At 38.2% G+C, this 23825-nt stretch overlaps 2 protein-coding genes and 1 pseudogene across 8 annotated transcripts; 1 reads left to right on the top strand and 2 right to left on the bottom strand.

Moving 5' to 3' along the window:
• Positions 1–3357: 3357 nt before the first annotated feature.
• On the bottom strand, positions 3358–8096 carry LOC145218361 (uncharacterized). 5 transcript variants are annotated; one of them, XM_080085766.1, is made up of 17 exons: positions 8002–8096; positions 7815–7904; positions 7400–7569; positions 7301–7325; positions 6435–6655; positions 6257–6362; positions 6110–6201; positions 5446–5611; positions 5215–5357; positions 5083–5138; positions 4917–5022; positions 4704–4859; positions 4521–4648; positions 4363–4448; positions 4122–4302; positions 3987–4069; positions 3358–3728 (listed from the first exon to the last, which is right to left on the bottom strand). In XM_080085766.1, the coding sequence occupies exons 1-17, from the start codon at positions 8087–8089 to the stop codon at positions 3628–3630; spliced, it is 1998 nt and encodes a 665-aa protein (XP_079941892.1). In that variant the 5' UTR covers positions 8090–8096; the 3' UTR covers positions 3358–3627. The 5 variants fall into 5 exon arrangements, with proteins under 5 accessions (XP_079941892.1, XP_079941890.1, XP_079941893.1 ...); XM_080085764.1 differs by having other exon boundaries at positions 7815–7910; XM_080085767.1 differs by lacking the exon at positions 4122–4302 and having other exon boundaries at positions 7815–7910; positions 8002–8089.
• Positions 8038–13872, bottom strand: LOC145218368 (uncharacterized). Of its 2 annotated transcripts, XM_080085776.1 has the most exons (4): positions 12883–13872; positions 10075–10161; positions 8475–8568; positions 8038–8102 (listed from the first exon to the last, which is right to left on the bottom strand). In XM_080085776.1, the coding sequence occupies exons 1-4, from the start codon at positions 13523–13525 to the stop codon at positions 8096–8098; spliced, it is 831 nt and encodes a 276-aa protein (XP_079941902.1). In that variant the 5' UTR covers positions 13526–13872; the 3' UTR covers positions 8038–8095. The 2 variants fall into 2 exon arrangements, with proteins under 2 accessions (XP_079941902.1, XP_079941903.1); XM_080085777.1 differs by lacking the exons at positions 8038–8102; positions 8475–8568; positions 10075–10161 and adding an exon at positions 10329–12462.
• Positions 13873–17681: 3809 nt separating this feature from the next.
• Positions 17682–22349, top strand: LOC145218365 (uncharacterized; annotated as a pseudogene). Its single transcript, XR_013857578.1, has 2 exons — positions 17682–20650; positions 20713–22349. The product of XR_013857578.1 is annotated as an uncharacterized LOC145218365 (transcript).
• Positions 22350–23825: the final 1476 nt, after the last annotated feature.

Below are 23825 nucleotides of genomic sequence, written 5' to 3' on the forward strand. Positions count from 1 at the left end.
CCCGAGTTAAACGATATCTTTGCCGATAGCTTAGTCATGGCCCGAGTTAAACGATATCTTTGCCGATAAGCACTGCCGTCATTTGGTAAAACCTGGTATGCGCTATTTTTCAACTTTGACCAAAATGCCCTTTTGCGTTCTGTGATTTAAAAAGTATAAAACGTAGCAGACTTTTTGTCCTTAAGTGTAATTTGAGAGAGTGGCCAGATATAATATTTTTGAAATATCGATCACAAAACTTTATTATTTAGTTTCTTGCTATTTTGGCGATTGATTGGTATACCATGTTTTACCAAGTACGAATTGTACTTGAAATAATGAAGTAATCGGTAAAACCTGGTATCTTTCGTGTACCGGCTAAAAAATGTCACCCCAGAGTTGCAAGCGGGCCCGAAATCTGAGCCCGAACCCGGCCCGAACCCGAAAGTATGAGCCCGAAGCCCGGCCCGAACCCGAAACGTTTTTGCGAAGCCCGTTTAGGCCCGAAATTTTGATTGACAGGATGAGAAAGAAAAAAGAGATAGACAACAAATACAATGATCAATAGTAGACCATGGGGTAAACAATACGTTTTAGAGTAGAGTGGGCATTAGGTCAAAGCCAGAGTTTCTTAGCCGAGTGATTTTATTTTGTTTTTTTTAATGGCGGACACGGAACGTAAAGTCAGGCCCGTTTTAAGCCCGTTTTCTCACAAATACCTAAGCCCGAACCCGGCCCGAACCCGGCCCGAACCCGGCCCGAACCCGGCCCGAAAAGCCCGGCCCGACTTGCAACTCTGTGTCACCCACTGTTTACTAATCAGGGTGTATCCACTACAACAGTGTTTTTCAACCTTTTTTGAGCCACGGAACACTTTACGAAACGAAATTTTGATGCAATGAAACAACTATAGGCTCAGGGTGACACTAACACGCTAAAACGCACATCATGTAATCACTAAAACGGATGAACACGCTCATATAGCGCTATTAAAGTTTGGGGAAGTTTTACGAAATCGTTTCATTGAAACTAGTATTGTACCTAAATACAATATTCGCCTAGCACTGACTGTTCCGTGATTCATCGTTTTCCGCGCAAGCAATTATGCTGAACGTCAGAAAATTGGTTGAATCTCGTGTCGATTCAAACAGCGTTTAAATGTTATATTATTTTTAAAGATCACCAAAAGCTAAATTGCACCAACCGTCAGCAATTTACCCATGATTCAGCTATTTCATTATTAGACAACGAGTCTTAATATTACACAACACTAAATCAAGCCAATCACCAGACAGAACATTCCTATCGGGGATGGCGGATAACTATTTTCATGAAAGAAAACCTATTTCCGCCTATTGTATTAAACCAGTGATTTTCGACCGGTGTTTGACATAAAACACTATTCAAACCATAGAAGTCTAAAACATTAGAATCATGTATTCAATCAGCAAATTTCTCACGGAACACCTGACGATCTTTCACGGAACACCGGTTGAAAATCACTGCACTACAAATCGTTTTCTTACTATTATTGGTATGTCATTCGTTAAATTCCGCATTTTCCATTCATAAAGCTGTACCAGTCAGTATTAAATCAAATGCCACCATATATTTGGACGAGAAATCTCTTTCTGTGGCCGTACTTTCCCAAATCTCGCTAGAAACGTTGTATTTCAAAAGAACCTTACTAATTTCATGTAATTATTAAACCGCAATTATTCGCTCGTTGTATCGCCCTGAAGGCACGCCAATTTGTTGGCGCCATCGTCTTGCATTTTTTACGCCCATCACATTGTATATATGTCTCTGTTTTATGTTATGTGGGTCAGTGTTGTTTATCGGGCATTGGTAAAGTCCGTGTGTTGAATGTAGTTTCTTTGAGCTTAGTGCCAGATTATTGTTATTTTGGCAGTTTAATGATTTAGCGTTACGTCTATTGTATCATAATTGTTTGGGTGTTTCTTTTATTAAAATCGCTTGGTGGAGTGGAATTAGGTTTTGTTTATAGACAGGTTTTCTCTTTATAATATAACTTAATCTTAGCTAAAATACACAAGTCTTACACAAAAGCCATAAGCGAACTATAGTGAACTCACGCAACAATAAGCATAAGCTTGAGAAATAATCTACATTAACGTAAGATTACATTCTAAATTAAGTGGCGTTCTATAATAGCTTAAATAACCAATTTAGACTAAAAGGCTAGTTAGAAACGTTACAGGTACGAAGCACCAAAACAGGGGGTACGACATGCAGTGTGAAATTATACGCTATTTAGGCATATTTGTGATAAATGCGTAACAAGTTACTTTGTTATATGTTTTGACTGATTTTAATTGATTAATTGTCGGTGTGCTGTAAATTTGTTGAACTTACAAGACTGTTTTAATGCATACATTCAACACGTAAGTTATAAATACACTGAGTTTAATCATACATAAACAATTTGATTTACTTTCGTCAGCCATTGTAGACAGGGGGTACGAGAAAATTTCATGAAAGCTCAAAGGGTACGAGCGCTAAAAAGGTTAAGAAACACTGGTCTAGATACTGCGCATTGCTGTCGTAGGCATTGCCATCCTAGATATGCTTTTGGATATATATCTGATTTCGGTTATGTGATAAGCGATAGGCTGTTAAGGGCACATTTGTGTTTCTGCATGTTCTACGGCACAACTTTGTAACTAAGCGATTTACTCTGGACCAAGCGACAGTGTTCAAAAGGGGGCCCAGAAATAGACTTGCACCAGCATGAAACGTTTTGTTACAAATAAAACAACTATTTATGTACTACAAATAGGTGGCACATTTTACACATCTCGTTTGTATTGAATTCAACATGGCAGAATGAACTTGGTCAAATGGCGCGCCAGACCTAGACATTAAAAAATTCGGGATTTCGTCCCCGGAAGAAAAAAAGTAGAATGTAATTTCGAGACTAGTAAAAAAACAAACAGTATTAATTGGTGGTTTAGCTGTGTGTTTATGGGTGGTTTGCTGCAGTAATAACAAGCTTTACCTATTTTAACTAGAGATGTACCGAATAATTCGGTTTGCTGAATTTATTCGGCCGAATCGGCCATTATACAAAGATTCGGTTTCGGCCGAAAAATTTGTTACGATCGGCCGAAACCGAGTCTTTTGCAAACACACATTTAAAGCGTAAAACGTTTTTTTTTCTGCCTTATAAGGTACTATACATAATGTTTCAAACTACGCCATAACTAAAATCGAATCAGGTATTATATATTTTCTTGTTGTGTCACAACCTCTATAACGGTTTGGGTTCGACATCATCTTCCTAGCACAGTAATTTACTACAAATTTTGTATACTGCCTTTGTTACATTTTTTTGTAAAGTTCGAAAGTAGTACAAGATTTAAAATAAAATTTCTATTAATGAATATAAATGTTACCAATCTGTTGCGAAATTTCTGTCTACGTTCAGTTACAAGGCAACTCCAAATGTTTTTACAACACTTTTCGCTATTGCAAGCATTGGCCACATCAACGACTATTACATACACACATGTACAAATCGCGATAAAAACATTGTTTTGAAATGTTTTGCTAAATACAAAATTCCTTTACCTAACAAAAAGCAGCTAAATTTATACACATTGAATTGTTGTGACGCACTGGATAGATTTATCTGTAAAATATCATAATTGTGGATTTAATGTCTTTTTCCGAATGGGAGTAGTTTGCTGGTTGGTTGCCAATAGTTTTCCCATCATAGCCACCCCAACCTGATGATAAACATGTATATTTTAGAAATGCGATATGAATTAATCATAAACATTACTGCCAAGGTGCTGGTGTATATAGAATACATCGTTCAGACGTTTCAACAATCTCTGTTGTCATCGTCAGTGTACAGAGATTGTTGAAACGTCTGAACGATGTATTCTATATACACCAGCACCTTGGCAGTAATGTTTATGATTAAATTACTTTTCAAGTCCGTGTATAGTGTTCCTAACGATATTAAATTTTACAAAACTTACTAAGAAAATCGTTGCAATCAGCAGCATGAGCATGATTCGAAGCACCCCCGACACAAACAAATTCCGCTGAACAATCGTCGACCCTAAAAATTGATTTTTAAAAATCAACTAAAACCTTTTTTAAAACCTATTTACATCAGTCCTGGACATATGGCGTAGACGCTTCCCGATTTGCCCTTGGCATAAAACTGAATGAAACCAGGGTTGGTTGCGCCCTTCACTTTCGGTGGTGTCATATCCGAAACTGTCGCAGAGTTTCCAACCGTAAATGTTATTGGCACCACAAGGCTTTCCCCGCTGGTTTTACAATCAGCGTCTAAAAGGCAAATTCGTTGGACTGGCAGTCGAACAGGCGATGAAAAACTTGTTTACTTACAAATATCATGGAACCCACTGATTATGTTTAGAGTAGCATTCAGTGTTTTTCGAAGTTCAGTGTCAGTGACCGGTTGTCCGTTGCTCCTTGGAAAAACAGAAAATATTTCACTACCCTTTGTTTCGGCTAGCAAAATCCTGCTCAATTAAGGAACATACTTGGACAACATAGTGTATGCAAACAGTCCATTCGACGGAAAACCAAATAAGTACATATAGTAACCATAATTCATCACGCTTGTCTGATCATCATCTACCCACGTCGGCGTTTCACAATAACCCCATTCCTAGAAATCACAGAAAATAAACCGAGTGTGTGCTCATGGGTTGTCATACTCTTACCGCTGAGTTGCAAACAAAGAAAAATATATCACAGACGCTTTGTGTCTGCCCTGCTCCATTGTACCGACAAACACCTTTGTATGTCATTGTAAAGTTACCCAACGTCATTTCATCAAAGAAATTGTCAAAGCTCCCCATTCGTAGTTCACTGCTGACCTGAAAAAACATATTCACACTACAAAACTAAAAGAACACTTACTATTGCATTATTACTTGAATCAAAAATCGGTCGTTTAATCTTCGTTCGTTGCCAATTCCCAGCATACCGATAAATGGGTGAATTTTTCTGCTTGTCCATTTGCTTTGCGAGTAAGAGCATCTTTTGAAAATAAAAGTTAAATGACCAACTTGCAACTTCACAACAGTTATGTTTACTAACTTGATGTCGCTATCGTAGATAACTCGTTCATAACATCCTGGTGGCCTAACAGTAATCTAACAATATAATATACGAACACCATTAACTGCATCTTAACAAATGACAATGCTGAGCATTAAAAAGTTTACTTACTTGCATGCCTGTGGGGTCAAACATTTCTTCCAATCTATCATTGTGCGTATAATCGTAATAATAAAACGAGTAGAATTGCTTGTTAATTTCATTTGAACGAAGCGCGATCCTGTCCATGATTGTGTCGACATCCGGATAGATAACTGCCCACAAGATGGTGGTAAATATTGATCAAAGTCGCTGTTTAGTCGCTTATTGAAATTATAAAACTAATTTTGGACGAGAATTTACCGTCTTCCCTTGGGTCCAAAGGATAATGGAGTGAAAAAAGTTTTTGCAAATTTCCTCCATAATCCGCTAAAAAATTGTTGGTCGTAAAATACTCGAGATGAGAGGTAGCTTTTGAGTCAGCAAGAGTTATGTTGTTCTGCACATGTCTTAGCAAAACGTTAGATGCCTGAAAGCAGAGTTTGGCATATTACTGCACTTGTTTTGACACAGCAAATGTGGTAAAATACGGTGCAAGTGTTTTTTAAAACACTACCCGTGCTCATGTGAGTGTCGGTTACCTTTGTTGCTCTGATTTGACTTCGTTTAAAGATTTTTTTAAAAGATTAAACTAAAGACCTTTTTTAAAGTCTTCATAACTTTTTTCATTACTTAGGATATTTATAAATTTTGTTAGGTTGCAAAGGCCAATCCTTTGCGTTCGGAGTTGCAGAAAAGCCGTATTTATACAATGATCTTATTGTACTAAAATCGTGATGCAATGAATTTATTTGTTACACTACCTATGACGTCACATAGCATAGCTCAGCCTCGAGTTTACTGGTTGTGATGATAGTAATAAGTTTATCCCTCCTTGGGAGACCGATTTATCCCCGGTCTCCTATGGCACATAGCAACAAGTTAAAAGTAAGCGATGACGGAAGGACGCTGAAAGTGGAACCATTACCTTTAATGAGCAAAACGCTGGGTTTTTGTAATCTTCAACGGTTGACCTATTTAATGTTCCAAATGTATTTGTGTTCACCCAGTTTTGAGAAGCTGCAAGACAAAACGGATAACGAATAGTAACAAACTACGTAAAGTGTTACCATACCGCCCATCCACTTATCATTCTCTGCGCATCTGTCAGTTAAATCCTCTTCATTTATAGTTGCAACAAGCGTCCATCCTCCCCCATCAGTGGTCATGTCACAATAAGCCTGAATATGTATTAGTAGGTGTAGTGTGCGATCGAAAATGTGGCAATATGTTTTAGTATATTAGCAACTCACAGGAAAAGACTCTAAAGTTTTTTCAGTTATGTAGTAAACTGCGTCAGTTATAAAGCCGTTTTCCAACAAATGCAAACATGATATTGCGGGATTATCCTTTGAGCCCAATAAAGGAATCGTTGGTGTTTCCGGCAAAGAAACCGACGAGGTTTGAAATTTGATCGTATTTGTGGTTTGTTGAAGAGAAACCGAACTTGTTGACATCTCTTTGAGATTGCTTCCTGATTTGCAAGACATGGTCAACTGGTTTCTGTTATTAGATATGATTGTGCCTCAAAAAACAGTATAACGCAGGACAAATCAAAGTTAGACAGGCCTTTTAAAAGTGCCATACCGAATCAACCTGCACTCGCAAAAAGTGCGATTTTGCCGATCGGTGAAACTATTGAACATAATAACTCGCCACGGCAAAGTTAGCCAAGTGCTGAAATTTTGGGTTTAATTTTCACGTTAGTTAGAAGTTGATTTTTTTAAACCTCACCCCATCTCTTAGAGCCCCAAATTTTATAACAAATATTTGTAAATGTTTTATGCGCCATCCATCGGTAATGTGCAAACTTTTTTGCTAATTTATTAGTTAATTTTATTGCCGTGCGAGAATTATGTACGACAGAATCATGTCCGTGGCTGGCCCTCTTGAAGTTAGCCACATAGGCTCGATGGTCACCAGAAGGCAGCTGGTCAACTGATTGGGTCCGGATTACACACAAAATAACATGCCCTAAAATAGTATTCAACAGTAAAGTAAGTTTGTAAGCTCGGAGATTTAGCACACATAGTAAATGTCAACAAAGCTATGCAAACACCGAACGCTTTGGTTTTATTCGTTACTTATTTACCGTTGATCGCGCGTAAGACATAAATACCTGTTTGCTTCTGCGACGCTAGATCCTGCAGAACAATTTGGCATTTAACTTTTTATGGACTACATGTACAAAAACATAAAGAATATGTAAAGTAATTACCATGTAGCCTACAAAGGACAATACTGAGAGGACAAGAATAACTACTAACAACAGCAGCCCAACGCCTGCAGCGACTAAAAAACATCTCGTCTTTTGTGGTACATCAGAGGACTTAGCATCCAGATTAAGTCTTTGCCTTGTTCTTCTCTGGTCTATAGAAGCTCCTGAAACTATTGAAAACATCAAAAATAATGAACTATTATCACAAAAACGGTATTTTATAAAATCAAGCAAACCTTCCACGTGGTCGTTTTAACTTGGCGTAAGCTAACCAAACAGATTCAAAAGTTAAACATAAACTAGTTATATTTTGAAACTATATTTTTACAACAAAAACAGTCAAAAAGAGATTAATTAGTAACAGGTAAAAGTTGTCTAAGATCGTCGGTTCAAGAAAACAAAAAAATAAACTTACACAAATCTCGCATGGAAGCAACATTATGCATTTCAGGTACTTCGTAGTCATTTGTCCCAGATTCCGCGTAAACGTTCCGGTGAGCGAAATCTAAATCTAACGATTTTTAAAGTTCTCACGTTATTAATTTATTAAAAAAGTTTGTTACCTGCACCACCTTACTTTAATTGTTGATTACTATACCTACCTAGTGCATTTCTAATCGTCGGTTTTGTTTCTTGTTGTTGGATATCTTTTGTTCCAATGGTGTCGTTGTATGTATGAGGCATTACCATTTGTCACTAAAACCTGAATATATTTGACAAAAATATGCTGTAAACTCCTATAAATAACACATACTGGCGTGTTTCTGTCCTTAGAACTAGTAGAGTGCCCGTCAGAGGAAACGTAATTCGGGCAAACAGAAAGTGGTTTGTAACAGGTTTTTGTTAGCGAGGTTTACAGCCTCGTTAACACCCTTTCAGCACAGCAACGCAAGCACACCGACTCGTATGGCATTAATTACAGACCATTTATGCTTATTAAAAAAACGGTATTCTTGTAAAATCGTAACTCAAATATGGGATTTAAGGCGACCGTTAAAGACCACGAACAACCTAATTTTTCCATGCCTTACATGTCTAGCTTATTGTTTTTTAGGTATTACACATTACAACTTACAAACTTGTAGCAAAGGCGTCTGGTTTAACTTCCTGACACGACTTGGGTAGGCGTTGGTGGGACCAGTCAGGGAAGTGCTGAAAACTAACCACCCCTGTTAGAGAATGAAAAGAAATCCTTTTAGGACAGTTTTAAGCGCCGGAGAGGAGGACACACATGAAATTATGCTTACAATTAATTGCTACATTTTGATTAAATCTGTGTTAATAGTCACGGAGTTTGTTCAATCAAGTTATTCATATTAAAATACTTGCTGGTGGGCCGCCAGCAACAATAGCAGTAAGTATAATGTGCTCCGTTTTGAATTGCTAGCACAATACATATCTGAGTGAAACGTAAGCTTATGCAGTTACCTGGCCCTAAATAATTCCACAAAATTTGCATACGAATTTACGATTTGTCTTAATTGGGTCAAAGATGAACTAAGAGCATTTTTAGGCAAATGACACACACAAAGAGCACAGCTTGTACTTTTGTGTATTGTGTTGCTTATTTGCAATAATCATCGTGTAATTTGTTTCGGTTTGTAACCAAAATACATCCTTTAACTAGAAGGGTGGCTTGGCATATTGCCATTGCACATACACTGTGACCTATTTCTTAACATGTATTTACATCCGACACTGATTTTATATTGGGTCCCATATCATCCACTGTCTTTTATAACGTTAGTTGTTTCCGCAAGCAGAAACTCATGGGTCCCCATACATGCAAAGTTGTAAATAATGCATTTCAAGAGATAACAATGAGAAAGTTTGGCATTGTAACGTCAAACACAGTGATCGGTACTGTGTATAAATAAATATGCTATATGGAGCAAAGACTACCTAAATTCATTCCATTCATACATTTATTAAGGTTTTTGTATTTTATGACTATCTGAGAAAAAAGTGTTAAATAGTGAGAAAATAGGCTAAAACACAACAAACAGCTCCTATTAATGGTGAATTGTACATGACTGTAGGAGTCTAGTGGAGTAAATGATAGGTACTACAGATTTTAACAGAACAACCAACACCTACAAATGGTACACTCTACAAACTGTCCAAATTTCATTCAATTCAGACATTGTTTAGAAAATTGAACCATTTTGGGGGGTTAGTGGGGTAAATGTTGGGACAACAGGGTTAAACACAACATTCTACACCTATAAATGGCACACTCGACAAGCTATGTAAATTTCATTCAATTCTGACATAGTTTACAAAATGGACCCATTTTGGGGGGCTAGTGGGGTAAATGTTGGGGCACAGGGTTGAACATAACAAGCAACAACTATAAATAGCACACTCTATAAGCTATCCAAATTTCATCAAATTCGGACAATGTTTAAAAAACCTACCCTTTTTAGGGGGCTAGAGGGGTAAATATTGGGGTTGCAGGGTTAAACAAAACAATTGACACCTATAAATGACAAATTCTGCAAGTATTTCAAATTTCACTAAATTCTGACACCATTTAAAAAACTTACCCAATTTAGGGGGTCAGTGGGGTAACTGATGGGGTTTAACACCCAAAAGTATAAAATATGAAACCACGATGACCTAATTAACAGTCATATAAAATTTTATCCAAATCGAACTATGTTTAAAATTCTTACCACTAGAGGTGTTGTTAACAACATTCGTCAACGCTTCCGACGTCATAAGGCTGTTAATTCCCCTCTGACTGGCATGTGCAAAAACGTCTACCAAGTAATGCACAAACACAAGTATGATATGTACTGGTGCTTTTATTATACCATTACACTACAGAAATCTTTCGTTTGTGGTGCGCAGCAACATACAAAAACGTTTTACATTTTGGGGTCTAGCGGGGTAAATACTGGGGTTATCAAGTCAAACAAAGCAAATGGCACATCTGCATAAATATATCTACCATCTGTGAAAGTTTCATCCAAATTCACCAAAGATTTCATGCCAAAAGTGCATGGACAAACTTCACTGGAGAAAAAAGAAAAAACTGAGTGAAATCAAGATGCGTCCCCTTCAGGGAAGGGGGACCCATAATAACCTACCATTACTAAATAACTGACAAAAGCTTTGCGACAAGCTGTTAATTTAAAATTAATGCGAGACTTATGGTGGATTTAGGTCACTCACACATGTCGCTGCCTTTCCCTGTGACATTGTGGCAACTCGTCGCTTCGCAATAACGCGGCATCAGGATACTTTAATAAGGTTAACTTCCTGTATATGCGATAAACCTGGAATAGTTGCTGTCGGTTTGAAGGCGTGCAAAATGAATAATTAGTCGGCATTCTGATTACTTCTAGACTTCCCCTAAAGATGGTAATAAGTTATAGCGGCTAAGCCGCAATTCTTAACGAGGTAGTAGGCGTAACCTTTTCAGCTCCCTGACTTAATATTTTTCTAGTTTTGCCATTACGGAGCTGGTCAAGCGATTTAATGACAAGAGACCAGAAAAATTGCTTACAAAAAAGTACCTAAGAGAAATTGCATTCCATTCAAGCATTCACGGCTAGTAAATATTGTTAGCGGTGAGTAGAGAAACCAGGTGTTGTTGTCCCTTTACCTTCATTTATTTAGTTAATTTTCATCTCTTGGTTGCTGATGACCAACGTCTCGAAGACACAAAAAGCACACACAAATAATCCATACACAAACAAAAGTAGCACAATGAACGATAGTCGCTCATTATGGTAATGCAGATTTAAAGACCCAAGTCGTTACAGAGTGCATATTAGATTACAGATTAGTACTGGAAAAAATGAGTGATAGGTCATCAAAACGAAAGTGCAGACAGTATAGTGTTGAATATCTAAAGTATGGATTTATTACTTCGCCAAGTAATAAACAGCAACCTATGTGCCTTCTTTGTGAGAAAGTGTTTTTAAACGAGGCAATGAAACCGTCAAGATTTTACGAACACTTCAAGAAGATGCATCCTGACAAAGAAAACAAAAATTTGTCATATTTTTAAATGTTGCGAGACAAGTTTCGCAACAGACCCTCAATATCCTCTCTTAATGTCCAAAAAAAACGACGATGGACTTATTTGCTCATATAATATCTCCAAAATGATTGCTAAGTCAGGAAAGCCTCATACGATTGGTGAACAGCTGATTTTGCCGGGTTTAGAGGAAGTGCTACGTACAGTAGTACACCATGATACACCAATTGCAATTATAAAATCAATTCCTTTGAGTAATAATTCAGTACAACGAAGGGTTGATGAAATGGCCGCCGATATGAAAGATATTTTATGTGATTTACTGAAAAGCCAACAATTTGGTTTACAACTCGATGAATCTACACTGCCAGGAAATGAAGCCTTGCTTTTAGGATACGCTCGTTTCATTAAAGATGGAAATGTTGTACAAGAACCGCTGTTTGCAAAAGAAATTGAAACTGACACTCGAGGTGAAACTATTTTTACTGCAGTTGAGCTGTTTTTTAAAGAAAAAGTATTCCAATGAGCAATATTATTGCTTGCGCGACAGACGGCGCTCCTGCTTTAACTGGTCGCCACAAAGTTTTTTATTTTTACAATCCATTGCGTTATTCATCGGCAACATCTAGTAGCCAGAAACTTAAGCGATCAGCTTCATAAAACCCTTGACGTTGTTATTAAGACAGTAAACAAAATAATGTGTCAACCTTTGAACTCCCGAATGTTTCGACAACTCTGTAACACCAACGATGAAGAATTTGATCGCCTTCTTCTGCATACCGAAGTGAGGTGGTTATCCAAAGGAAACTGTTTAAAACGATTTTATTCTCTTTTCAACAGTATCGTACAATTTCTCCAGGAAAACAAATACGTTTTTTGAGTGACTATCTTTTAGCAAACAAACCAGACATCGCCTATTTAGCAGATTTATTTACTACATTCAACGATCTTAATTTGCAACTACAAGGCAGTGACTTAAGCTAAATCCAAGATTTGTACATTTTTAGACAAGCTAATCTTCTTCAAGAACAATATTGGCCGTCGGAATCTGTCCCAATTTCCCAAACTAAATGAACTAGAAAAAGATGAATCTGTTAACTCTAACCTGGAAGACAACCTTTTGATTTATTGTGATCATTTGGAATCTTTGCACAAGGATATGAGCTGCAGATTCAAAGATCTAACCAACATGAACATACCAGACTGGTTTCTAAATCCATTTACAGACACCAGTGTGAATGAAACCGATTTCGACATACAAGAAGAGTTAATTGGAAGTTACTGAAAACCATCAATTGATAAACATTCGTCACTAATATTACAATCAAGCCATGTTTCCGTAATACATATAATGTCAAACCCACGATTTAATGCAATGGCATGGAGCTCATCCACTTTCACGGATGAGTTAGGACTAAATATAATAAGAGCGTTAATGTGACAAACAGTCAAATTAAAAATGAGAAAAAGAACTAGATATCAGTAAATCGCTCACCATTGACAAACAGACAGTAATCCGCTTGCAAAATTTTCCACCTAATTGTTTTCCCTTGCTTGTAGAACTTGTTGGCATGATGAATCAGGAGTTTTCTTTGCGATTGCATGGAAGTCGGTAGATGCCTTGTAATGTTAGCGTTGTAAGACCGGGCCCGACCAGCAAGAGAATGAATTTTTCTTTTGTCCGACATTTTGATAAACTTTACGGCAATTGGTGCAGATTTTAGCAAATCACTAGGTCCAGTATTCGCCGTAGAGGACGAGCGGCGCGGAAGGCGGTGTACATTACTAAATTCAATCTTAGTTAGATCAGAATGTGGGTACTGCAGCTTATCGGTTAAAAACGTGCGAACAATGTGTTCAGTTTGGTCCGGAGATTCATTATTAGATTGCGGGATGCCGTGAAACAGTAAATTAAACTCTTTTGATCGCAGCTCATCCATAACACTCTCTTGCTTCGATTGAAGTTGCGTTTCCCTGAGATTGTTTTCTAATGAAACTACTTTGCCTTCGAGCTCATCAATGCGTTGATGCGCATTCTCGAGGCTAGTTTCAACTTGTCCGACGCGTTCCCGCAGGTCATTTTCAATTGAGGTCAGGCGCCGATCCATAGATTGCATGAGGTTGAACAAGTCACGCATTGTGCGCTCTAGAGTTTTCTTTTGTTCAACTTTTCCTTACCGTAACGTTATTCATGATTTGTGTCACCAATATCTTTCGAGGTTTGCTACAGGAGATATTCCTAGAAGTCTTGACTACGAAGTCATCAATATAAAGCGTGCAGAATAAAGAAACTTTAAGCAATTGCAGCATCTCCAAAAACACGTCCGTCCAGCACGACGACCAAGCAGGAATGTGTATTCAAGTGTTAAGTTTTTTCGCTTGTTACTAATACCTAGACCGCACCAATTGAGCAATTGTTTCCTTACTAGAAAATAGAGCAATTTTAACTTGTAATAATAATAATATCCAGTGCAGAAACAAGTGGTGCTCAAACTGTAAATGACCTTTTAGCTTCGGAGATCTTTTTTCTTCTTGACAGGGCACAAGGCAACTGATTAGATGTTAAAAAAGATTACAATATCTGTTCATCAACTAGTTAGTAAAAAGGTAGATCAAACACTAAACGATGCCATCATATCTACGTTCTAACTCACCACATACCTGACGCACCTTTTTTTTTATCGCTGGTTTAATTTTGCCTGCCAACTCTAAGTGGGTAATCGTTTGTTATTTAATAAGTGTTAAAAAAGTGTAGTTTGTGACTTATGATAAAAGACTTCGCCACAGTGGAGATCTAAACAAACAACTCACACAATGAATAACCTCATCATGCCATATTTGTCACAAAAGTTTCACTCACGCTGGACACGCAAAGCGACATACGATAACTCACACCACGCACGCGTTTCAATTGTGGGGTTTCCTGTCAGTACTGCAATACGAGGAGTTTAAAACACTTGGATTGCCCTGGGGAGGAATCACATAGACAGATTGTTCGTTAAAAACATTCAGTCAGTGTGGACATCTAAAAATACACTTTTAGACTTATTCCCAACGAAACAACACCACTTGTTGAATTTTAGTAGACTTGTGTTGAAAAAGATGGCTGTCTTGATTAAAAGTGCCCTGGCATTCAGGTTTTTATTCCTAGGTTGCAAAAATAATACTACGATTGGACATTCCAGTTTATTTACTACCCACAAATTTCAATACGCCAATTATCGCGATAGTTTGTGTTTTGTTTACTTCCGAGACAATAAAAATGATGGGAAGGTGGTCACACGTTCTTCGACAAAAAGCAAATGATAGTTTTCATGCGACAACACAAACAAAAGTATAGATGTACAAATCTTACGTAACGTCGTAATTTAGTGACACAAATTTGACCATGAAACCCAATTAAAATAGAAAATTTGAGTAAAATTTCAAATCTTATTTGAACGTAGATTTACTGACGTGTTTAAAATGTTAAATCAATAACATTTAACTTGTCGAAGTTTCAAATGTATTCCTACGTATTATTTTTTACGGGAAAATAATGTCCACCTATCAACGTTGGGGTAAAATCAATAAGCCTTCCATAAAAAAAACATTTGTTTTGACAAATTTGAAATTTGCACGTTATAAACAGGTCATAAACCAAACTTATGTTCTAAAATAGACATATAATTTCCATGGGAACGAAATGTCATGCTTGCAAAGTTACAATTTTCCATTGCATAATGCTTACCAAAACCGAAGTATCAAAACTATGGTTTAAGGCAGGGGTGGGGAACCTGCGGCCCTTGATTAAAGGTTGGGCCCGCAGAGACAATTGAATTTGAAATGTACTGACAAACGAGTCCAAATATTATATATTTCAAGCGGATTCATGCGCCCGATGCTATTCTTCTGCGACCTAGCAATATGTGGCTAGAATCAAATGCGAATTTTACTTGCAGATAAGCATATTTGGTAAGCAACGAAGTAAAATCACCTTGTGTTATACACAGGTGCGGCCCGCGAGCTAATATTGGCTATTGTATTTGGCCCCACAGTAACAAAGGTTGCCCACCCCTGGTTTAAGGGCACGTGGCTGCTACAAGCCTTACACTCGAGAAAGAAAAAACAATAAGTAAAGTCGTGCAATTGCTGATTGTTGCGTGAGACAGGATGAGAACTAAGATTTCTCAAATTTGCCACTCTGGCTCGGGATTCCGGTACGAAAACAAATTTAGGAATCGCGGAATTTAATTTGATTTTCTTAATTTTATAATGTTTGTTTGTTTTGTTCTTATTTTTAGCGGTGGGGTAAAGCAAAAATTATGTTTACGAGTCCGCCGTCGAGCTGCCTGTTATATTCAAGTTATTTGAATCATGATTTGTTAAATCCTCTTTTAAATAGGAAATATTTTTTGAAAACAATTTAGTTCAACCCATCAGGATCCACTGGGTTTGGGGCATTACCGCTCAAAATAATGTAGCGGGAATAGGGTAAAACACATAAATTCCTAGAATTTTACAAACTGGAGAACTATAACGTGGGTTCTTTGTTATGTTCACAACTTCGCAACAGCAGAACTATTTATCATTCCTGTTTGAACTGTTACAAGAAACCTCGGCGAACCCTTTAATTTACGGAAACCCTGTGGGTGTCGCACGTCTGGTTGAAAAGTGCAACTAAAAAGCAATCAATTTTTTTGAGAGAAACTTTAATTAGAATGTTGTGGGCATCCGAGTGACGGGGTTACCTACGTTGTTTTGGTCTGTGTATATACTCTGAGGTTTTGAGTGACAACTCTATTCTACCATGTGATATGGCTTTACGTGCGAATCGCTGCGTCCAGCCATGTTTAAATTGTATTACTGTCGATATCTGCTAAACAAACAAAACTAACCCAAGTCGGTTTATTGCTAGTGTAACGCCTCCTTCTCTGGGGCCTGTTAGGCGGCAAGTATGGCGCCTCAAGGGAATAGATAAGTTGATAACCGAAGACTCGTCTTCCTCAGGACGTGACCACAATGGTTTTGAAGGTGCTGCGTGCGTTAGAGCAATCCAGTTGAGTTGGTCACGGTTGACCTCGCGTCTAGCAACAGCAGAGAGCTGCAGTGTGCGTCTCTGGGTTCGGTTAATTTCTTCTTCGTCGTCTTCACGGTTTATGGCTCGTCTATGATGTCTAGAATAGTTAGAAAGTCTTTCGAACCTGGCGGACCTACGTCGAGTCAATCCCCTGATCTCAGCTCGGTTCATAGCACTATCTCATAATGTTAGGCACACACAGAGTTGATTAATACTCTGTATTTTCTTGAATATTTGTTTTAGGCGATATCGTCAGTCTAGCTCTTGATCAGCTAGTAACAATTGGAAAATAGCAGTGAAAAATAGAAGGCCGAAAACATCAAAGTCCACGCTTATATAACAGTGCGAAACATAAGCCGGTGTACGAATTCTTTTTCTCATATTACTTATATTATTTATTTTAAGGCAACCATGTAATTTATAGTGCCATAGCGCCTTTTAGTGAACACCATATGCTTTTTACACAGGGTGGAAACGACGCGTTCTACACGAATCACGACTGCGGAAACACTGAAAATGCCGACGGAAATATGTGTCAAAAGGGAATAAATACTATGTTTACTGTTAGATCTTTCTGGAACCACAAAAATGGCTGAAAATAACTTATGACTACCATGGAAACGGAAATATAAACATTAATCTCTGCAGAAATGAGGGTAAACACTTCCCTTTCGTGGTGTGAAACGTTATTGCGAAATAACATGCTACCTTAATCATAAACATTGCACAATAATGTTGCAACCGTTACAAAAGCTTCCCCCCAAAAAGGGTGCATAATGTGTTTGAATGAAAAACACATTTTCTCAATATTAATGGTCGTTAGCGACACGCGACAAGCAAAACTGGTTAATAGATGGCGGTAGGTGCTGTCACGTGGGGAATTATACGTTGGAAAAATATGCACAATTTAAAGACGAAAAATGAACGTAACAATTATATATCTTGTCAATAAGGGTTTGACTCTTCAGCTCTTTGGATAAATATCGTAAGGAAAACAATAAACGTCGTCAAGACAAGGTCAGACGGAGGAAAATATTGTCTGTACGTATAAACTGGCGAAACACAAGTTAATGACATTTAATAAGATATATATTGACTCTTCCCTAAAATTTTGGAAGCTAATCTTAACAGAACGATGTATGAAGGTAAGTGAAAGAGCATATGTGAACAAGGTTGCTGTAGGCGTTAAACTATTTACGAGTGAAGGGCTGGCTAAAATGTTCACGTCGTGTGAAAAGCTCATTTTGCTGATTGTTGGCGAAGTGCTTCCTGTTGATCTTGTTGTTGTTTGACGTCTGAATTCATCTGTTTCTGTGCCGTCACGTGTGTGATGACGTGCCCGGTAAACAGGTGCTTAATAGCACTGCAAAACTGGTCATGGATATGACGATTGCAAATAATTTAGTTGGTGCCAATTGTTGCACTTTGGTACCCACTTGAAAGGAAGTGTCGTTCGTTATGTTTTAGTAGGTTGAAAGCATTTTTGATACCAGGGACCTCGTTTATGCATCCCTTTCGATTAAGAATTTTTTTAATGTGGGAAAACTTTCGACTGGACATCAAGCTTGACTGGTTAACTTGCCAGTAGCCTGGCCAGGGCTACGTTTGGTCAACAAAACCGCAACCTTTATGTCCAAGATCACCAACGCATATAGTTAGATTGATTTCTGTTGAGGCATTCGCTGGGGAATATGTCGCCGATGCGCAAATGGTAGATCTTTGTTTTCTGTTGTAGTTGTATTGCTTAAAGCGATAAGTCGACTTGGAATCGCTTTACGTCGAGTCATGAGTTTCAGACTCAAAGATATCTTTTGTAGACTTGTGAATAGTTGGAGCTCGTAGCTCATAATTTTGTAGACTTGTAAATAGTTGGAGCATGTTGCTCGAAATGTCTTTTTGTAGACTTGTAAGTAGTTGGAGCTCTTAGCTCATAATTTGTAGACTTGTAAATAGTTGGAGCATGTTGCTCGAAATGTCTTTTTGTAGACTTGTAAGTAGTTGGAGCTCTTAGCTCATAATTTGTAGACTTGTAAATAGTTGGAGCATGTTGCTCGAAATGTCTTTTTGCAGACTTGAAAATAGTTGGAGCTTGTTGCTCGAAATGTCTTTTGTAGACTTGAAAATAGTTGTAGCTTGTTGCTCGAAATATCTTTTTGTAGACTTGAAAATAGTTGGAGCTTGTTGCTCGAAGTGGTATGCACCATGCAGACAAATATGGCGTAGAACGACGTCGTGTTTCGGCTAGGATGCTTGTTTTCTTGGGTTTGGGCAATTGTCCCCAGCGTGACTGAGCTCACTTGTTTTTGACAGGTTGGTTGTTTACATGTGAAATTTGTGTGTGGAAAATGTGTAATCTTATTAAACAGCTCAAACCAGGGAGTCAATACATATCATGCAGCGTTAGTAGTGAAACAAAAATGTTTCCGGCTTGACAAAACCGTTGACATGAAACAAGAAACACAATTTGACGGTGATTCACACCGAAGCACACGTTTATAGTTTGACACAAGCAAAAAATGATATCAATTGTTTACTGAATTATAAGTTATATACACGCACGCAGCTTTACATGGAATATACATCGATGAATTTACATAACTAATTAATTTTGAAAAGTGTTATTAAGTGAATAAAATATATATTTTACAACACAGAAAATGGTCGAGTGCAGATTTCATATGCACTTACTTAACAGAGGAAAAGATGTCAGTCGGGGCGACCGCGTGAATGTCATTTTCGTGACTGGCGTTCGATCGACTTGTTCTGGAGGAGTGCTGTCGCTGCAGGCGGTTGTTGGAGATCACTGGAGCAGGAGAGCGTGTCCTGATGCGTTTGGGAGTCAAAGGTCGTCTCATTTTCGGTGATTTGTTGGTCTGTCTGGTGTTCTGTCTTTAATCAAGGTAGATGAAATCCGATGACGCGAACGCCGAAATGTGAATAGAATGAATGAGGTATTCTTGGTGGGAGATCTCCTCGTCCACAGTAGAAGCCCATGAAATCTCAGCAGCCTCGTATGTGACCAATATGTCGACTTGCTCAGGAAATGAGTTTGGCAAGTTCGAACCTCTTGGGTACCAGTTTGTAACGCCTCCTTCTCTGGGGCCCGTTAGGCGGCAAGTATGGCGTCTCAAGGGAATAGATAAGTTGATAACCGAAGACAGTGGTTATCAACTCGGGAATGGACCACCGCCCCAGTCATAATAATATCGTCGACCATTTTATTTTTAGCAAGATCGAAGTATGCATGCAAAATTACTATTTGGATTTAAAATAGAATTGTTGAAACCCGATTTTCAAAAAGTGAGATACAATTATTAACTGCTAACATTTTGATACTCTTTCAACTTGTAATATGTAATCATCTCTAGTTTATCACCAAACTTACTGGAAGTCCGGTAGACCCCCCAACAACTCATGCACCACCAGTTGAGAACCACTGTATTAGGGGATTGTTAAAGAGTGTATTCAAGCCAGAAATATTTCCCAAAAGTTAGGGCTATTGGTTAGACAAGACTTAAAACACACACAGTAGAGCATTAATCTAACACATTACGAATGCCAGTTGTTGTGACTAAGTTGATACGATTGTTCTATTATAAGACACTATCATTCTTGCGCAGTTATAAACCAGTTTTTATACATTGTTTTTCTGTATAACCACAGCGCTCGCATATTTGGCTATATTAAAACTTAATTGACAACTAACAATACCATCGCTCGCTTCAAACTAGGATGTAGCTAGTAATGTCGTAAAACTAAGAAGTCTAAACTTTTGTTGACTCGTACTGTGTATGAAAATATCGAAGTTTTAACCCTTGAGGAAAACAGGCACAGTCAAAGTTGTTCCAATTAGTGGATGCCATTTTTTTTCCTTGCGACAAAACAGACGCAAAACATTTTTTAACACCTTATCAGTTTTCTTGCACCCCTGTCTTCAAACACAGAAGATTGCAGTAGAAAAAGAAACACGGAAGCTAAAAAGGCGTGTGTTGTTTTCGACCTGTTTCTACACCCGATTTGTTACAAATCACACTTAATCACTAGCAGCATTTAAAAAGATATAGCAGTGGAGTTCAAAGAAATAGAAGAGAATGAGGGCGGCAGTTGATTGTGGTAATAAAAGACACAAGAGGATATTTGTTGCATATCAGATGTAGAGCCAAAAACTATTGTTCAGGTTGTGAACATTGGGACCGTAGCAATAGTATGTTTTTTTTTAACTTTTTGAGGTATAGTAGCAATAATATGTTTTTTTAACTTTTTGAGGTATACTGAGTTATATGGAGACCTAAAAGATGGATTGTTCAAAAAGTTTGCAGGATCATAATGGCACACTTGGAAATGAAATCGAGGTGTTCAGGTTTCTCCTCTTTGAAATACAAACGTCATTCTGACAATAAAAACTCAACGCGACGCTTTAAATCTCAACTGATTTTAAAAGAAAATATTGGAGAAGCTGATCAGTTCGAACGACCACAGTTGATTAACACTGTAAAGAAACCTCATAGATGTGATGTTTGTGAGAAAGTATTTGGGCGCTACGGAAACTTGAAAAGACATATGTTGACTCACACCAAAGAGAAACCTCATAGATGTGATGTTTGTGAGAAAGTATTTGGGCGATACGGAAACTTGAAAAGACATATGTTGACTCACACCAAAGAGAAAAACTATAGATGTGATGTTTGTGAGAAAGTATTTGGACGCTATGGAAACTTGAAGAGACATATGTTGACTCACACCAAAGAGAAATCTCAGCAATGTGTAGTTTGTGAGAAAAGATTTAGTTCGGCAGGTTATTTGAAGACACATTTATTGATCCACAGTAACGAAAGACCGCATGAATGTAACATTTGTAAAAAACGATTTAATCGCCGCGAAAACTTGAAAACGCACATATTGACTCACACGCATGAGAAACGCCACCGATGTCATGCATGTGAAAGGCATTTATCACGGGCGGGTCGTTAAAAAAACACATGTTGACCCACACCGATGTCAAAAAGTACCAATGCGACCTTTGCAAAAAAGATTCAGTCGCAGTGGGGATTTGAAAAAACACATGCTGACTCACACCAACGAAAAGCACTATCGATGTAATGTTTGCGAGAAAAGATTTGGCTTAGGCGGGAATTTGAAAAGGCACATGTTGATCCATACGAAAGAGAAACTCCACCATTGTGAGGTGTGTAAGAAACGGTTCTGTCGTAGTGAAACATTCGAAAGGCATATGATGACTCACACTAAAGAAATCATCGGTAATATAGTGGATGGAAAAAGACAATAAAGTAAAAAAAAACGTCTTGGCTGCAAAAATATACTTTCGTCCACTTACATGTAGTTAATGAAAAACGACTTGTGTTTTCTTGCGGTGGTATAATTTAAAGCCGTTATGTTGAATCATTTTGTTGACTTATTTATGTTGTTTTGTTTAATAGTAGTCCATGCAATGAAAATGTATGAAACTATGTTGGTAAAAAGTGAAAAATTAGAACATGTACGGGCACACTGTTGCTGCCAGGCATAACGTATTAACAGAATTTTTAGCTCTTCCGGCAGTTTTTTATTGTAATATGCCAACGTTTCGATGTCCCATACGAAACACCTTCATCAGGGTAATGACATACAATGCAAACACAAGTTATTATAAAGCGAAAAGGGCGGCGAAACACACACAAAAAAGGCGATAGAAATAACGCAGTTCGCACCAATGGTCGTGTGATAACACCTGGCTCAATGGTGCAAAAGCGACCGATAAGTTATCGGCATTAGAACGTCCGTTTTAACGTTCATCGTGTTGGTGTGAGAATGTATGTTCCACGACTCCAGGAAACCTCGCTTGTGAAAATCGGTTTCTCTAGCTAACACCTGGGCAGCAGAGAAGTTTATGGTGTGACCGAGGGTAGTAGCATGTTGTGCTAATGCCGATTTTTTAGCATCTTTCTTGGCTACATCCCTCTCGTGTTCTTTACGGCGCGTATTCAGAGATCTTCCCGTCTCGCCAATGTAAATCTCCTTGCACTGTTGACATGGGATCGCGTACACCACACCCCTTGCTGCGTTTGTATCAATGGGATCTTTGGGGTGCGACAGCATCTGACGTAGGGTGTTGACTGGTTTAATCCCTACTGAGACCCCAAAGTCGATTAACATGCGACGTATTACGTCTGTTAACCTAGGAATGTATGGCAAGGTAACAAATGTACGCTCTTTGGACTGAACCTTTTTCCGAGCACCCGTGGTTTTTCGGTCATGGAGGATCCAGTTCGGGTAGCCATTTAACCGCAGGGCCTGGTGTACCCTTCGTAATTCGGTTTGGAGCATTCCGGGTTCTGTGGTCAACCTTCGGGCCTGATCTGTCAGCGATTTCACCACAGCTCTCTTGTGGTGTAGAGGATGGTGAGACGTGAAATGCAAATAGCGCCTGGTGCTCGTTGGTTTGTGGTACACTTGCGTGGAAAGTCTCCCGTCTGTTGCCTGTAATACCTCCACATCCAGAAAGGGAAGCCGGTTGTTAGTTTGCAATTTCCACTCTTTAGCAAAAGAGTTTTATTTACGCCTCGGCCGCCGGTACATATATATTAATAGACATGTTTACGGGCCTTAAAGGTTGACGAAAACGAGTATTTGTATTGCACTTCAAAAGACCTTCGTCGAACCCCTAAATCGGCGTTGTCTATTAATATATATGTACCGGCGGCCGAGGCGTAAATAAAACTCTTTTGCTAAATATTTTGATTTTTAAACTGCTCTAAACAGTTTTTGTGGTACTAAAAAGAGTACCAGCCAGTGGCGTAGCCAGGAAGGGGCCAAAGGGGCCATGGCCCCTCCCAAATTTTCAAAATTGTATACTGAGAAACTTTAATGTAGTGTAATTTTGTCCCTCATCATTGTGGTTTCGTCTTTCAACTATCAAAGAATATATAAATTAACAAAAATGACTGTTGTCACCAAGTTGTAAGCTAAAATCCATGCTTTTTATATTTATGTAGACATGGAATAAATCAATAAAGCGTTTGGCTGTCCCGTCGAATCAAACTTTGGCAAGTCATGTGTTAGGTAAAAGCAAGCCTTACGCCGAGCATTAGCAAAAAGTTGTATTAAAATTAGATGTTTGTGTACAGATGCTAAATATGCAATGCTTTATTTTTCGTAAAACCAAAAATTGCCGAAATTAAAGTAATCCTGAAACAAGTTGCTTGTATATATTATTCAATGCAAATGACCAACAGTAACTGTTGCCACTACGTTTGAGCAAAAACTAATTAGGACCCACCAAACAAAATGGGTTAAAAAACTAGGATGTAACGTTGGGGTTCGACAAAAGGCTGAAGAATATCGTAGGGGTTCGGCCGTTCTAAAAAGGTTCAGAACCACTG

This window comes from Phallusia mammillata, chromosome 3, assembly GCF_965637545.1.
Source record: "Phallusia mammillata chromosome 3, kaPhaMamm4.hap1.1, whole genome shotgun sequence".
In the NCBI taxonomy this organism is placed as follows: Eukaryota; Metazoa; Chordata; class Ascidiacea; order Phlebobranchia; family Ascidiidae; genus Phallusia; species Phallusia mammillata.

Excerpts from the sequence above, each read along its gene's own strand:
- LOC145218361 (XM_080085764.1), bottom strand. The coding sequence starts at position 8,089 with ATGGTAATGCCTCATACATACAACGACACCATTGGAACAAAAGATATC. Across the intron at positions 6,656-7,300 it reads AGCGTCGCAGAAGCAAACAG|GAAGCAATCTCAAAGAGATG; the intron begins GTATTTATGTCT and ends CTTGCAAATCAG. Across the intron at positions 4,449-4,520 it reads GCATACACTATGTTGTCCAA|GAGCAACGGACAACCGGTCA; the intron begins GTATGTTCCTTA and ends TGTTTTTCCAAG.
- LOC145218368 (XM_080085776.1), bottom strand. The coding sequence starts at position 13,525 with ATGCGTGACTTGTTCAACCTCATGCAATCTATGGATCGGCGCCTGACC. Across the intron at positions 10,162-12,882 it reads TTACTGTCTGTTTGTCAATG|ACGTTTTTGCACATGCCAGT; the intron begins GTGAGCGATTTA and ends ATTACTTGGTAG. Across the intron at positions 8,569-10,074 it reads TGTTAACAACACCTCTAGTG|GGGTGGTTAGTTTTCAGCAC; the intron begins GTAAGAATTTTA and ends ATTCTCTAACAG.